Below are 16266 nucleotides of genomic sequence, written 5' to 3'. Positions count from 1 at the left end.
CGCCCCCCCCCCGCCACCACTGCCCATCACCACCTCACTCACTTCCCTGGTCACAGATGTCTCCTGGGGCTGCAGGACTCTCATGCTATCAGACCTCAGTTGGGAAGATCACATGCGCATATTCACTCAGAGGGTCGAGCAAAGCCAGGACTCCAAACCACATCTCTGACTTTCCAGCCAGTGCTCTGTCTCCACCCCAGGTCCCCTGTCTTCCCTGAAGGAAGCCCTAATACCCCAGAGCTACACCCTCCCCGCCCTCGTCTGCCCTGCCCATCTTCCCCACCACCTCCTGTGATTTCCTGGGCTAGTCTCAGCACATCCTCTCTGCAGAGGGGAGGGGAAGGGATTATCTGCTTGGTCTCTGACCATCGGGCCATGTGTGCAGTGGTTCCCTGTGCATCAACAGCTGACGTGCCCGGATGCGGCAGCCCTGCCTGGTCCTTCATGTGTCCTTCCTCCCAGCACTAGACTTGGGATGAGAACATCTGCCTCTTGTGGTGGCTCATTCATTCCTTCCCTCCTACCTTTCTCTCCCTCCTTCAGTAACTATTCATTATGTCCCTACTGCAGGGGAGGCCCTGAGCAGGGTGCTGGGGGTGAGTAGGGATAGACAGAGCGGCAGTTACCCTCAGGGCCCCGTGGCAGATATGAGCAAGTTAACAACGACGACACAATAGGGGGCCCTCCCTGCAGCTGGGGAGACAGGGAGCCTCCTGTCCAAAGTAGTCTCTAGGCCCAGGCCGCAACGCTGAAGAGGAGTGTGCTTCCCCAAGACGTATGCAAAGGCTGGGAAGAACCAGGTGTGATTTGGGGCAAGATGAAGTCTTGGTTTCCTCATCTCTGGACTGAACTCTTTGCTCTGTTTGCCTCGAAAGCTTCTGGGCTTCTGGGGGAAGAATGGACATGGATGTGCTTTGTGAGATGGAAAATTCCGTTCAGCTGATTATTGTTATGAAGGGCATTTGCCTCCTATCGCAGACAAGGGAGGGGTAGGTCAGGGGTCACGGTTGGTGAGGGAGGTGGGAGAAAACTGGAATTTAGGACTTGTTCTACAGAGCCCTTAGGGATTTTTGGGATTGGAAGCCAGCAGCCAGGTGGGGGAATTATCTGATCCTATGGTTAGGAGTTGTGGGGGTGGAAGAAACCATGGAGTTGGTGGCTGCTGGCAGGGCTAAGTCTGGCCCCTATGGCCAGTGTCCAGCTTCCACAGAGCCAGTACCCTCTGGGCCTTGGGCACTCTGGGCCTAGGAGTCAAGGAGAGACTCTGAGGGAATCTAGTCACCTCCCTGCCGCTCTTAGCCAATCAATACCTGCCCTGCCCTCCCTGCCTTTGGCAGGGTTGGTGCCAGATGTGTTATTCTGGAACTGACTGGTTGGCCAAGGGGTAACCCCTCTCCTGACCTCACAGTCCCCCCTCCTCCACGGGAGCTCTGGAGGAGATCTAGCCATGGGCAAGCTTGGTGCCTCCCTTACCAGCTCAGTGTCACCAACCACTGAGCTTCCGGCCCTTGGGCCCTCCTAAGACCACGCCTGTGGCCCCTAATGCCCTTTCTGGAATGGCTGGCCTCCTGGTCAGCAGTTGCAAGGGTGAGTCACGGCTCTCATTAGAGCTTAATTAATCAATTGAGTTAATCAGACAGCTGGGATGTGCTGTGGTTGCAGATGGGGGTGGGAGAGAGAAAGAGCCAAAGTACAAGGGGCTGGGTCGGGTGAGCTGGAGCTGGCAGGGCCAGGGCTGGCTGCGGAGCCTGGTGGGTTGGCAAAGGAGGAGGTCACTGGCTAAGTCCGCACCTGTGTCACTGGAAAGGAGGATGAATGGGCTTGGCAAAGGCCATGATGGGCCACTCCGAAAGGTGCCCTTTGCGGGGTGCCAGAAACAGAGCCTGGGGGAGGAGGAAGCAGGACCTCTGTCTTCCTCTCCCGTTTTTTATCTTCTCATGTGTGTCTCTGAAAGCTGTCTGAAATCCTTATTTGAATGGAGTGGGGAAAGGAAAAAAAAGACAGACAAAAAAAAGGTAGGTCCTCACATTCCAAGTGACTCCAGTCTGATGGGGGCGACCAGAGGTCGACTGGCAACACGAACAGAGACCGAGACTCAGAGATGGTGAGACACGGCATCTCTCCCTCCAGCTGAGCTGTTCAGGCTCTGGACATCTGGACTGGGTGATGGGGAGAGGCTGGAGGGACCAGAGCCAAGGGTGGGCGGGAGGCCAGTAATAGCGGGAGGAGGGCAGCACCTGAACAGAGTTTACATTGTGATTTGCGAAATGTTGTTTCATCTATTTTTTCTCACATCTGACCTTGGTATTACCTCGGGGTGGGAGGTGAGCAGGACAGGAGGTGAAATGGTGGGAAATGGATTCAGAGAGGTCTTGTGGACACCCCGATAGCTCTGCCCTCCAGGATCTTACCATTTCCATAGGGTGACCCAGATGCCGAGCTGTGAAAGATGAGGGTCAGGCAAGGGGCTGCGGAAGGTGGGTTAAAGGAGGGCAGGCATTTCTGATTAGGCTATCAGGAAAGGGTTCACAGAAGAGGTGGCATTTGAGGCAGGCCTTGCAGAATGGGTGGGACTCAGTAAGTAGAAGTGGGCGTGGGGGGGAAGGATGTTGCAGGAGAATGCGGCGCGGACGAAGGTAGGAGGCTGGGCCGCGGAAGGCAGGGCTGGTCAGCACAGCAGTGTGGGCTGGGAACAAGCTTCCTGCTTGTGTCAGGAAGAAAGGCTTCCTGGTGGAGGGCTCCTGGAATGCCAGACCCAGGAGTTTGAAACTGAATTCGGTAGACACTTAGAATCACTGAAAATCTCTAACTGGAAAGAGTAGGTTTGAAGCAGTCGTGGAGAGAGGGTTTCTCTGGCAGCAGTTCTGTGTAGTATAGAACCAAGATGGAAGAGACCTGAAACAGGAAGAGAGAAAGTGTTTGTGTATGTGGCTATGTATTTCTCTGTTTGTGTTGTGTATATGTGAGTGTGTCTGTATGTGTGTGTGTCTGTGTGTCTACAACGGTGGTTCTTACCCTCTTAAGGGTCACAGATCCTTCTAAACCTTGACAAAAGCTTAGACCCTTAGCTTAGAAAAATGCACACACTCATAAGGTTTTGCCTTCGATGATGGGGGACAGGAAGAACGTTCACAGATGTCCTGAAGCCCATATCCCCCTCTTAGTTGTAGAGTCTGCGAAAAATATATTTGAAGGCTCACTATGGCTTCCTGGTGGGACCTGTGGGATCTGGCAGGTGCTGGGGTACTTGGTCCTGAGGTGGCCTGGTGCCTCTCCCACACCCTTCCCCTGGCAGGGGAATTTTGCAGCCAGGGCAGGGAAGACTGGTGTGTAACCAGCTGGGGCCACTTGGGCACAAGATCAGCTGGCCCAGGTGTGAGAGCTTCAGGAGTCCAAGCCTCCTTCTCTGGCTCCCAGCATCAGCAGAAAACGTCAGGCTAGATCTGTGAGGGCTGCCTCCCTGCCAGCACTGAGTGCCCTTTGCGTTGCCCAGAAATAGCCCTATTCCCTGCTTCCCACAAACCCTAGTGCTGAGAGCAGCTGAGAAAGGGGACCCAGGTATCCTGGCCCCAAACCAGAGTGCTCCAGCTTACCTTCTTCTAGGTTTGTTGTGTGGCTTTTGGAGAATCACACCCTTTCTGGACCTCCCCTCCTACCCTCTCTCTCCAGCTGGAACCTATCTTCCTCAGAATCTGGGTTGCCCCTCAGGATCCTGAGAACATGTCCAGCAACAGCCACTCAAGGAAGGGGCCAAGAGGCACTGGCTTTATGGGGTTGTCAGGGCTGTTTCTAAGGGGAGGTTTCCAGAGTGTGGGGAGGGGAAAGTGACTTTGGCAGGGGCTGGGGGGCACTTAGTGGTCCAGAGTAGGTCAATGCCCTGCCAGGGGAAGGGTGTGGGGAGAGGCACAAGGCTATCTCAGGACCAAGTACCCCCAGCACCTGCCCCTTGGTCCTCCATTGAAGCCAGAGTCTGATCTCGCATTAGATGCTGTGGCCTATGATTCCCCCATTAAAGCTGGTGCCTTTGTCCTGCCATTAAACACCTGGCTCCTTTGTACCTGCTGCCTCTCACGCCAGTGCCCCAGGGCAAAACAAGCAATCGCCACTGCTCCCTGGGATATGACCACTTTCTCTCCCACCTGTGGTCCTCTCCTTGCCCCCTCCACCTGGGATCCACCCTGCCTGCCTCCTCCTTGGAGATGAACATATTCAATGATGCTAGGGGACTGTTTCTTTAATTTCCCCCGTCTGTCCCAGAACATGATAAATATACCCGCATTGATCTTTTTTTCTTCCCCTTCTGCCGGGATAATGTTTACCCAGGTGTCAATCAGGAGAAGAATTTGGCTTCCTAATTCCTCTTCTCCTCCCTGGGGGCCGCGTGTCTCCCCGCCTCACATGGACACCGAGCTGGAATCAAGGTTACTAATAATCCCCCAGCACACACAGACACTGAGAGCACATATATTAAAGTCACATATTGATTTATATTTTCGGGTCCCTCTGCCTTTTTGTCCAGCCTCAGCCTTTCTCTCTGCCAAGGAGAAAAAAGAATTACACAGCTATATTTATCGCCAAGATGCTTAGTGTAAAGAGCATTGTGTCCGAAGGTAATTCCTACCCCACCCCCTGCCCTCTTTGGGGGTATTTTAAAAAAATAATGTGGCATCTCCTATCCACAAGCATTTATCTTTTTGCTATTTGTTCTTTAAATTTCCCCTGAAGGAAGCAGTGAGAGATTTAAAGTAAACTGTCGGAAGGACGTCCTGACTTGACAAATGGTGGGCTGACATCCCCAAAGAGGCTGGTGGAGTTGTTTTGCCAGCAGAGATCATCCTATTCCAGGTGGGGATAGGGGTGGGTAGGAGGGTGTAAGGAAAGGAGGGCAATGGATTCAGTAACCTCTAGAGGTAACCCACTAGTCCAAATAGCACCTCAAAGTGGGACATGACCTGTGGTTCCATTTCACAGCTGGGAAAACTGAGGCTGAGGAGTGAGTTTGCCTTTCATTGGCTGGGACCTGGGGCTCAGGGTTCCATGTCAGCCTTGCCCTTCCACCTGGACTCAGGGTTTGACGGGAAGAGAACTTTCCTCTAGGTGTGGCTGACTCCTGCCCTGAGAGGCGCAGGTGGGGTGGGGATGGGAGATGGGCAAAGGTCTCTGGCGGGGGGCTAGTGGTGATGAGGAGGATAGTCTGGAGGGTCTCGTTATTTAGGTGTTATGGGAAGGAAGGGCTCTCAGAACACTAAACCTGGGCTCACAGCCTTCCCACACCTCTCCTCTCACCCAGAGCCCCCGTCACTCTGTCTGCCAGGGCAGCCATTTAGAAATAACTATTTGAGGGCCAGGCTGTGGCTCACTTGGGGGAGTGTGGTGCTGATAATACTAAGGCCACGGGTTCGGACCCCTATATAGGGATGGCCGGTTAGCTCACTTGGGAGAGTGTGGTGCAAGTCAAGGGTTAAGATCCCCTTACCGGTCATCTTTAAAAACAACAACAACAAAAAATGCCTATTTAACTCTAGTTCCCTCAGGGGGCTCTTGGAATGGAAGCAATCTTGAGAATGGAAAGGAAGGGAATTCACACACGAACTTGGCACCATCTTCTTCATGCCTGTTGTGAATTTCCTTCCCTCTTACATAACATCATCTCCTTGACTCCTCACAAATGCTCCAGGAGATGGAGAGGCAGCCCCATTTTACACATGGGAAACTGAGGTTAAGTTACTTGCGAGGGTCATGTGGCTGGAAAAAGGCAAAGCCTCGACTACAGCCCAGCTGTCCTGATTCCTCCTCCTCGTCCCCTGCCAGAGGTGTGGCCTACTGATACTTAGCATGGCAGGGGTCAGCAGCCTTTGGCCACTTTCTTCAGATCCCTCTGGCCTCCGTCCCTGGCCCCAGACCTGGGGTCAGGACTCCTCCAGCTTATATCCAGGCCTAACTCTCCATTCTTGGCATAAGAGAAACAGCTCTTCTGGTTGTGTCCAGATACAACTGGCCTGGGGGTCAGAACTTTCCCTGATGGACGCTGATGGGGCCTGCTGGCTGTCCCATCCCTGCCTGGGACTCTAAGAGATGCCCCTGCCCCCCCAGCACCAGTGATGATCGGGCCTGGCTGCCTCTTGCTTTCCCTTTGCTCTTTTTCAGTGGCTTGATTGAGTTGCCTCCCACTCAGTGTCCATCACTTCATTTTAGAACCTATTTTACCTCCTAGCAGACTGAGAACTAATAACTATGGAAAGCCACTATGTGCCAGCCCGGTGCAGGGTGTTGTCCCTCCATGTTGTTGACCCCACAAGGTGAAGGTTAAGCCTCATATTACAGAGGGGGAAACCGAGGCTCAGGGAACATAAGTAACTTCCCCAAGGTTATCCAGCGGGTCAGAGGAGTTACTGGGACTGGGGCCAGGTCCGTGTGACACAAAGTCCTTGCTTTGGAGCTCACTCCTAATCCAGGGCTGTTCCGATCAGACAGGCCGGGTGGGGGCGGAGGCCAGACAGCGCAGGGCGCAGCAGGAATCGGCAACGAGGACCCTCCCGGGTAACTTTTCCCATTGAAAATCTGTTCCCCAGCGGCCACGGGTGATGTATGGCTGGAGCTGATGAGAAACGTGCGGCGGACGGGAGGCCGGCTGCGCGGGGCCCGGGCGGGCAGCGCGGCATTAAGATTCCGCGGGGCGCAGGGGGCGGCGCAGGCCCTGACACGGGCCGGGTAATTGATCTGGAGGTGCCAATTTGCAGCAACTAAATATTTGGTTTCTGCCTCTGCCCGCTCCGCGCTCTGCTAAAACAAACTTCAATTAAAAGCGAAAAGCGAGGGGTGGGGAGGCGGTACTCCCGCGTCCCCGCGGCCCGATCGATGGCGCCGGGCCTGGGGGCTGCCAAGCTCCTGGAGTGGGCGGCGGGGGGAGCACCGCGGCCTAGGGCTGGGCGGGCGCCCTCTTCCGGATCGCCGAGTACCGGGCGCCCGGCCCTCGAGAGGCAGCACCGGGGGAGGGACCGCAGGGGCGGCGCTGCTCCCGGGAGCCGCGGCGCCCACATGTACCAAGCGGGGGACGCAAACAGGGCCAGCCCCGACACCTCCACCCCGGACGCCTGAGCCTGAGTACTTGGGCAGGGATCCCGGGGACAGAGGAGCCCCGGGGCGCTGACCCTGCTCCCTGACGCACCTCACTAAACGAACTTTGAAGATGGCTTTACCGTTCAACCGCATTTCCTGAGCGACACTGGGTGTCGGGTTCGCTGAGAGCCAGGTCCATCTTATCTGCCTCGTCTGCCCATTTGTCTACCCTTGGGTTGAATCCAACCCAGGTCCCACCCCTGGAGGGGTCTGAATGAGAGGGTTTGGAATTGGGGGAGGGTGCAGTGATATCCTGGGGAATTGGGGAGGGGGCCTGGGAAAGCGGCTATAGCCTGGAGCAGAAGAGATCATCGGGTCACAGTTGCCTCCTTTTGGGGTTCAAGACAACCACAGCAACAAGTCATTCACTGGGTGGAGTTAGTCATACGGAAGTTTCTGTCCCTCAAGGATCTTCCAGTACTTTGGGGGAAAGACTGGAGGACTGGGAAGAAGAGCTCATCACTGGTGCTGGGGGGGCAGGGGCATCTCAAGGTCTGCTGGAGGGGCGGTCTGGGGTAGGTTGGCGGGACAGTTCTGGGAGAGACGTGGTGAGAGATGTGATGAGAGATGCGGTGGGGGTTTGCAAAGAGGCATCCAGGTAGGCTGAGAAGGTACTGGCAGATTCAGACAGATGGAAATGGAGGGGAGTTGGAGTCCTTTCACCTGAGTGAAAGCTTCTTGAGGGCCAGGGGTAGGAATTAAGGCAGAGGAGCTGAGCAGGTAAGTGAGGAGGTCCTTGGCCCCTCCCACATTTCTGTACCCCCCTCGGAGGTGGAAGACTTACCCCTTCACCAAGTGAGGCTGCTGCTAGTCTAGTCAACGGCAGGCTGTAGCCCCCTTTCCTCCCCTCCCCCCCCCCATCTAGGATCCTTGGGAGCATAGGTCTTGCCTGTGTGGGCCACAGCTTCCAGGCACTCAAATGGCCCTGCAGGGCCCCTCAGGGTGAAGGAGGCCTGGGTGCCCTCCCCATCCTCACCCCCAACCCGACTGTTTAGTGTGCAGGGTTCTGGGGGAGGTTGGTCTCACCATCCCCCCTTCTATCTCCTTTGACTCCAAGCAGATGCCTCACCTCCCTGACCCTCCTCACCCACCCACAACCCCCAGCTGTCTCTTTGTGGTTTGAGGCACACCAATCTCCCCATCGTGGGGAAGCTGGATCCAGAGCTCTGTGTGAGACTGAGGAAGAGCCCCAGGCTGGACTTCCCCCAGGAGCCTCCCCACACCCCCACATCCCACCCCCTTACTCCCTCCAGGGCTGCAGCACTCCCTGTCTCTGCCTGAAGTCCCTTCTCAGCCTGCAAGCTGGGCGCCTGCTCCCTCGAATTCTCTTCCTCCCTGCCTCTCTCTCCCTGAGCGCTGAGCTGTGGAGCAGAATGATTTCCTGTAATTGGCCAGCAACAGGGCCGCCTGACTTGTTCTATTGACATGCTGGTTAGTTGGAAATTGTATTGGAATCTGAGCGATGGGAGGGGAGGGGAAGGTGGGGAGCAAAGAGAGGGGCTTTGGGTCCCAGCTGGGTGCAGCCTCAGCTCTGCAGTTGGGTGAGACTGAGGAGCCAAAAGCCGGTCTCCCCTTCCCGAAAGGAGCAGGAAAGCAACCCACAGTACCTCCTTCATTTTGCTGCTCCTTTCCCATCTCCAGGGGTCTCCCCTGCTCATCTCTAGTGGATGAAGGTCCCATCCTCATTGCCTCTCCTGCCCCTGGGACTTTTCTTCCTACCTAAAGTGCCTTTGTAAGAACTCGCGGCCCTCAGAGGACAGGGCTATCCCTTTCCAATTTCTAGTCATGGAGGCTCATCATGGAAGTGTCCCAAACCTTCCTGTCCGTCCCCTGGCCCCCCTAAGGAAAGAGAGAGACTGCACATCTGAGGAAGGGTTGTCAATTACTACTACACAGCCAAGGTGTAATTAAAGGGGGCAGTGCAGGTAGCGGGAAGAGCATCGTACTGCGAGCCCAGAAGCTCGACGGTTATGCCTGTTGGTGACTTCGGCCGGTGGCTCAACTTCTGTAAAATTGTGGCCCTCACCCCCTCACTGCCTCACGGAGCTGGGAGATTTCAAGGAGAAAACCTCCTCAATGTACTTTGTCACTCTGCGAGTTACCTCGGGCAGGCAGGGCCCGGGGATGGGGGTGGTTTAGGGGCCTGCCTGTGCCCTTCACCCTCCGCCAAGAGGTGGGTGCGTCTGCAGCCCTTGGTGTCTTTAGTGCTCCGCGCCGGGTGGCAAGGCCCGAAGTGAGGGAATGGCACGCAGGCCTGGGCGCGCGGCTGGCGGGTGGGAGCCCAGGGTCCCGTGCCCGTCCCCTCATCCCCAGCGGAGGACGCGGGTGAGCAATGCAGCTTTTTAATTAGAGTCCGGGGCCAGGCAGCTGGTCCGCGCCCCCCGAGATTGCGCGGCCGCTGCAGCCGCAGCCGCACCGCGGGGATCTAAGGCTGGCCGCGGCCCCGAAGGGAGAGGGAGGACCCGCGGGGGGAGAGCGGCGGAGGCCTGGCCCCAATGCGGGCGGGTACTGCCACCCGCCGGCCGGAGCGGGGAGGCCGCCGGCGCGTCCGCGAGGCTGGGCTCCCGGCGGCCCGACCCCTCCCCAGGAAAGGAAGCCGCCTTGGACCACCAAGCCAGGGACAAGGAGCCCACGAGAAGGGAGGCACGGGAGCGGCAGCGGGAGCTGTGGGGGGACCAGGACTAGATCTGCGGGTTTCCCCCCCCCCCCCCCGGGATGCCCCGCCCGCTGCAGCCGCAGCCGCACCGCGGGGATCTAAGGCTGGCCGCGGCCCCGAAGGGAGAGGGAGGACCCGCGGGGGGAGAGCGGCGGAGGCCTGGCCCCAATGCGGGCGGGTACTGCCACCCGCCGGCCGGAGCGGGGAGGCCGCCGGCGCGTCCGCGAGGCTGGGCTCCCGGCGGCCCGACCCCTCCCCAGGAAAGGAAGCCGCCTTGGACCACCAAGCCAGGGACAAGGAGCCCACGAGAAGGGAGGCACGGGAGCGGCAGCGGGAGCTGTGGTGGGACCAGGACTAGATCTGCGGTTTCACCACACCTCCCAGCCTGGGCACTCTCTGATACTCTCTCATCAAACTGGTAGATGGGTCAGGGAAGAAGTGAATTCTTTGGGATCTTACAGTTTACAAAGGATTTTCACCGTCCTCCAATTATTAGGCCCTGAGACGTAAGCATCACGACGCCCACATGATAGCAGAAGCCAAGTCAGGAGTTCACACAGGAGGCAGAGCCAGGCCTCAACCCCAGGTCTGCTCCTCCTGAGAAGAGGCTCAGGAGTACAGTGGCAAAGTTCAGAGCCTGGCTCTGTGACCCTCTGTCTCTCCGGGCCTGGAATGGGCATAACCAGTATTATGCTACCTACAGGGCAACACATTCAGCAACTGCAGCACAGTGTCTAGCAGGCCACGAGCATTCATGAAGTCATTTTCTCAATTACTGAGGTAACAAGGCACTGTGGGGGTTCATACCTTTCCTCCCCTTCCTCGTTCCTGCCAGGTCCCACCAAACTGGGGCAACAGCAGCCTTCTGCCACCTACCCGGCTGCTCACCACTGCCTTGCACAGCCGTTCTTTGCCCCTTGGAGGTTTGCTGTGAGTTAATGAGCTGGTCTCTGAGTATGAGCAACTCTGGGAAAGGGGGCGCTTAAATATGGCCACCACTGCACATTCACATTTGTCATGCTAATTTCTGGCCTTAATAGGCTGCTGGCTGCAGGATTAACACATCAGCAGGTGTATGAGCTCCGGCAGGGGAAGGCTGATGTCTGCAATGGTGGGCAAGGCAGATGGAGCAGCGGGGTAAGTGGCTGTGATGCTGCCCCAGCACCTCCACCCACCTGCCACAAAGGTACACTGGACTGGCTGGAGTCCTCCTGAGGGCCAGGAAAAAATAAAGACTGCTACTGTACCTTCTGGGGCCCAGGGTTGAGGGGCCCAGGGCCCACTGTGGCATGAGGCCAAGTGCATCTCCAAATGATATCAGCCAAGTCTGGAAACCTTGGTTTGTCCAGGACATTTCAGATCAACACACTTTATTAAGCACCAACAGCGAGCTGGGCTCTGCACTAGGAACATCGAGATGATTAAAACACTGTCCCTGCCCTTAAAGGGCTTACAGTCTAGTAGGAGAAGCCAACTAGCTTTTGGCTGATTTCTATACTGTGGATTAAGGTAAAATGTAGGGGTGGTGGCAGAGCACCTAACTCCAGCCTGGGGCTTCAGACAATGCCTGAACTGAGAGTTAGCCAGTTGGAGGAGCGGGGGAGAGAAAGAAAAGGTATTCCAGGCTCCAGGGTGGGGAGCAGAAGGCACAGAGGTGAGAAACAGCATGGTACACGTGGAGTACCAAGAGTTCAGGGCTAGGAGTCCACGGAGTAGGAGGCAGAGAGTGGTGGGAGGTGTTGAACAGGGTAGGGAGAGCACTGGAGAAACCCCATGGTGGGATGGTGGATCTCCCAGCCTCTGCCTGGCTACAGCAGTACCCATGAGAGAATCCTCACTGCATCCTGGACAAGGGCTTCCACCAAGGGAGAACCCTGTTCGAAGGTGGAAATCCTTGGTCCAAAATGATTTCCAGTGTTCCAATAAGGAGGTGTTGGCCGTGATGGGGCACATGCTTGAACAGGGTTCAAGCCCAGAGAACCCTTGGCCTCCCAGCTCTAAACACTGGTGAGGACCACAGAGACAGTGTTCCCTACCCTCACCCAACAGAAATTTAAGTCTCTGACTGAAGCTTTGATGCACCATCATGATACTGTTCTGTAGGTGGTAACAGAGGAGGGAGGGGCAAGTGAGAAGGAGTGCCTACTGCCAGCAGGCTGTTTCTCTGCCTCAGACAAGATGCACTCCAAAGAAGGACTGGCCCAGTGCAGGAGCCCAGCCCAGGTTCAAAGTGTGTGCGTACGTGTGTGTTGAGGGGGTTGAGAAGAAACAGGATGCGTTACCTGACTTCAGCCTCCAAGGAGAGGGAGGCCTGGGTTTCCTGCCTTGAAGTGCCCAGCTACAGAGAAGGCAGAAGGTAGTGGGTGAGAAGGTAGAGGAGGCTGACAATGCCAGCCAGACCTGTGAGGACCCCGAGCCTCAGCGGCAGGTACTCCAGGGAGCGCTCCAGCTCAGCATGCAAGAGGATGACCTGGCGTTTGGTGATACTCCACTCGCCTGAGTTGTCTAGAATGTGGTTGGCCATGCAGGCCTTGTCCTTCAGGGGCAGCTGGGCCTCGATGCGGGCCTCTGCGTCCTTGCAGTTCAGGCTGTTCCGCTGCATCAGCCGTGCCAGCTGCGTGTCCCGGTCGCTAAGGACAGGGCAAAAGGGCACTGTAGGCCCCATCCTCCCTCTTATCAGAAAGTTACAGAGGTGGGCAGCACTGTCAGGCCCAGCCTGGTACAGGGCCTGGGGACTGGGTCTTCCCTCAAATCCAAATCCTACCCCACTCTGGGTTACTTAATAGTCCTACAGCCAGGGATGGAGGCCTGGCATCTCAGTGGCTCTCTCCCATACCTCATCCTGTTCTTTGTGAGGACCCTCTAGCTCTGTGGGCTATCTAAGCCCCTTAATACAAACAAGAAGGGGAAAGGGCTGCAGTAGCTGTTTTCTGCCATCTGGGGTCTCTCTGCTTTGACAACAGGCCCACTCTCCAGTAAGAGGATCTGATCACCTGGAATCAGCTCCATCCTGGATCCCTGGATGGGTGACCTTTACTGAAAGGCCTGTGCCTGCAAGCTAAATGCTTCCTGCAGTTCCCCTGAGGGCCTGGCCCTACGGTATCAAAAACAGCCTCCTGGGCCACCACAAAGACCCCTTTGCTTGCCTCCACACCCCACCCTTGCACATACAGAACAGAAGGACTATGCTCAGGTGGTGACTGCTGTGCTTGATGCCACTGAAGCAGGACAGGCAAGCCCAAGGTGCTGCCAAGAGCAGCAAGGATTTGAGAACTGGACCCCAGCAGCACTGGGACAGAACTAAGCACTGCAGACCAGAACCAGTCTCCCAACTAAAGGGAAATTCAAAGAATACCTCCTTCCCCCACCCTGATATCACCACCTGGGTCCTTGCTCAGGAACTCCTTTCCTGCCTTCGGCTATACAGGAACCAGCAGGCTTCACCGGCTGTGGTCAGTTCTCTTGGACACGGTCACCTCTAACACCCTTCTAGCAATAGGAGCCACCTCAGCCCCTCAACAGGAGCAATAGGGGAAAGGGCTGCAGCAACTGTTTTCTTCCATCTGGGGTCTTTCTGATTTGCCACTAGACCTGAGTTTTCCCATTATAAAATGGGAGGATTTGATCACTACAGTTTGGTCAGACACAGGCAAGGCCACCCTTCGTGAAAATGAACTACACAAGCCACAGCTTTCCTTTGTTATGGGGGACAGTGCACTGTCAAGGTTATGGAGCCAATCACTGCCTGGCTAAGAACAAGGACTATATCGAACCTCAGTCAGGGACACCACAAATCTACGGCTGAGAAAATCTGGGTGAGAGAACGGAGATGGCTTAGGGCTACCTGTAAGTGCACATCTTTCCAAAGGTGTGGCCCGAACTGGATGGCCTTCTGGGAGGTGAAGGGAGCACCCCCACGCTCCTTCCTGGGGCTGAGAAACAGTCCCATTACAGTTAGTTTAAGGCTTGATGCTATTTGTGGTAATGGGATTTTTACCCAAATCTTATTCTACCATTGGCAAATTCCTCAAAAACACAAATAATCACGTTTTGGTATAATCACACTTTGAGAAATGACTCATATTATTTCAGACACACCAGTGGCAGTTTGCCAGTTAAAGGGATCCATGAGGGGATCCTTATTTTGTAAAGTGTAGATCCCTTTGGTGAAAAGTAAGGGCCGGCCCGGTGGCACACTCAGTAGAGTGCGGCGCTTGGGAGTGTGGCGGCGCTCCCGCCGAGGGTTCGGATCCCATATAGAGACCGGTTCCCGCTCACTGGTTGAGCGCGGTGCGGGCGCAACACTGAGGGTTGCGATCCCGTTGCCGGTCGCGGTACGGGCGCGACACCGAGGGCTGTGATCCCATTACCGGTCACGAAAAAAGACAAAAAGGAAAAAAAAAAAAAAAAAAAGTAAATAATCACTTACTCTAATCTCTCTGGCATCTCTTGAGATTTGTACACCCACATGTGCTGAAAGTGGGGCATGACGAGTACCCAGGATTCTGGCAAAGGCTCCTCTGGCTAGTGAGTGGGGCTAAAGAAGATCTCCTGGAGAGCAGGCAGGATCAGAGAAGCCCCACTCACCCACCAGAAGCCACAGCTATCTCTGCTCTCAGCAAGTAGACCATCCTCAAAGGAAAGCACGGGAAGAGGAGGGTGGCAAGCGTAGGCATGAAGTCATCTGGTGATTGCAGATGCAATCAGTCCCTGCATTCTAAGATCCAAGATCCCTTTTAAAAAAAAATGTATCCTGAGGTACAAAGTTTCCATTGTATTATTAAGGCAAAGAGAATTCCAGGTCCTTGTAGGATCTGCCTGACCTCAGATGATAGTCTTTCACAAACAAGAAACAAAGAACCCAGAGAGGCTGCAGGTTTACACGGGGAGACACAACCCCATGGGGGAGCTGAGAGGATGCCCAAGTTCCTACACCAGGCTCAAGGGATTTGAACTGGGCTTTAAGTGATAGCCCATGGGTCTAAGGCTATACCACCCTGAATGCACCTGATCTCAGAAGCTAAGCAGCGTCAGGCCTTCTTAGTACTTGGATGGGAAACTGCCTAGGAATACTGACTGGGTGCTGCAGGCTTTAGAAAAAAAAGACCATCCACGAGGGAGCAGGGGGGAAGGGCAGGGTGATGCTTAGGGCACTGAGCATTCATTCCAGGCCCTGTTTCCAGTGTGCTAGGAGCCTCCCATGCATTTGTCTCTTTAGAGCCACCCTGTGCCCAAAATACCTGCAGAGCCAAGTGCCCACCTATGTGCCTGCTATACTTGTGGGTGGCATCCAGGAAGTTTCTGGGAGGCAAAAACACTCTCATCTACTTTTTCACTCTGCTGGGACTGTGACTCATTTTCTTTGACAGTTTGATCCTCCTCTGTTTGCCAAACCTGGCTTCTGTTTTGCTTCATGTCCTGGGAATTCTGAGAACAAAGCTTATCCCTTAGCTGGGCTTGGACAGTTTCCTCCATGCAACTTTCTGTTCATTGCCAGTGGGTGACCTTAGACAAATTCTGTAATTCTCCCCTTCAATTTTATCTTCAATAACTCAGAAGTATCAACCCCTGACCACCTCATATTGAAAGGTAAGCTGAGTGAAGTAATAAATGTAGAAGTTGTTTGGAAAGTTGAGAAGTGCTATAGGAGGGAGAAGGGAGCCACTGCATGACATAATAGGCTGGGGCAAGTCCTGACATCTGGCTGAAGTGCCTCCAATAGCCATCAGGGGGAGCCCTACCCAAGCACTAGAGAAGCCTGGTGCCCCATCACTTCCAATATCTGCCCCAGGCGTATCTGGGTCAGGCACAGAGGTTGGTTTCTATACACTCTGGGTACTGCTGCCCAAACCTACTGTGTCTCCTGGCTGCCCCACAGGGAAACAGCAGAGTGATGTGGGCCATTTCCTAGGTACCCACTTTATCCCGAGGGTCCTCCTTTCCAGCCTCAGTCTGGCCAGGCTGTGCCACACACTCACCAGTATACCACCACTGTGTGCTTCATGTACTTGAGGAGCTTCTTGGTCTCAAACAGCAGGGGGATATCCAGAATCACATAGCGGTATCCTAGGGAGAGGTCAGAAAACCCACAATTCAATTCTGCAAGCACACACTCTGGACTCATGATGTGCTGGGCGAGGCAACAGAGTAAACCACTGGCCCCTACCATCTAGAACACCCAGCAGAGGACAGACATGCCCTGGACACCAGTCAATTCCAATGCCATTCAGAACAGAATGCTGCAGAAAATCATTTCTGGCTGGCTGTTCAGAAAAGACCTTGTAGAAGGGCTGGCATTTGTATTAGCCTTGAAAAATAGGAATGATTTTTGATTCTTAAAAATGAGAAGGTAGAGGTGAAGACTCCAGGAACGAGGATCAGCAATGCACATGGAACAGGGAGGTTCTACCGTATGGGCTGAAGCAGAGGCCTCAATTAGGGTGGTCAGGGCTGGCACAAGTTCACTTGCTTTTTTTTTTTTTTTTTTTTTT

General features: G+C 55.1%; 1 protein-coding gene across 1 annotated transcript in view; it reads right to left on the bottom strand.

Moving 5' to 3' along the window:
- Window positions 1-11111: 11111 nt before the first annotated feature.
- The window catches only part of DCAKD (dephospho-CoA kinase domain containing), a 10069-nt gene continuing 4914 nt past the window's right edge, over window positions 11112-16266 (bottom strand). Inside the window, exons 3-4 of the mRNA XM_008591322.1 lie at window positions 15754-15841; window positions 11112-12405 (exon numbers count right to left, since the gene is read on the bottom strand). Coding sequence (XP_008589544.1) covers window positions 12114-12405; window positions 15754-15841 — 380 coding nt within the window. The 3' untranslated portion in view covers window positions 11112-12113. The remainder of the gene's footprint in view (window positions 12406-15753; window positions 15842-16266) is intronic.

This window comes from Galeopterus variegatus, unplaced genomic scaffold (assembly GCF_000696425.1).
Source record: "Galeopterus variegatus unplaced genomic scaffold, G_variegatus-3.0.2 Scaffold6836, whole genome shotgun sequence".
Taxonomy (NCBI): Eukaryota; Metazoa; Chordata; class Mammalia; order Dermoptera; family Cynocephalidae; genus Galeopterus; species Galeopterus variegatus.
Note: the sequence above shows the minus strand (reverse complement) of the source record. Positions and strands in the feature narration are given on the sequence as shown.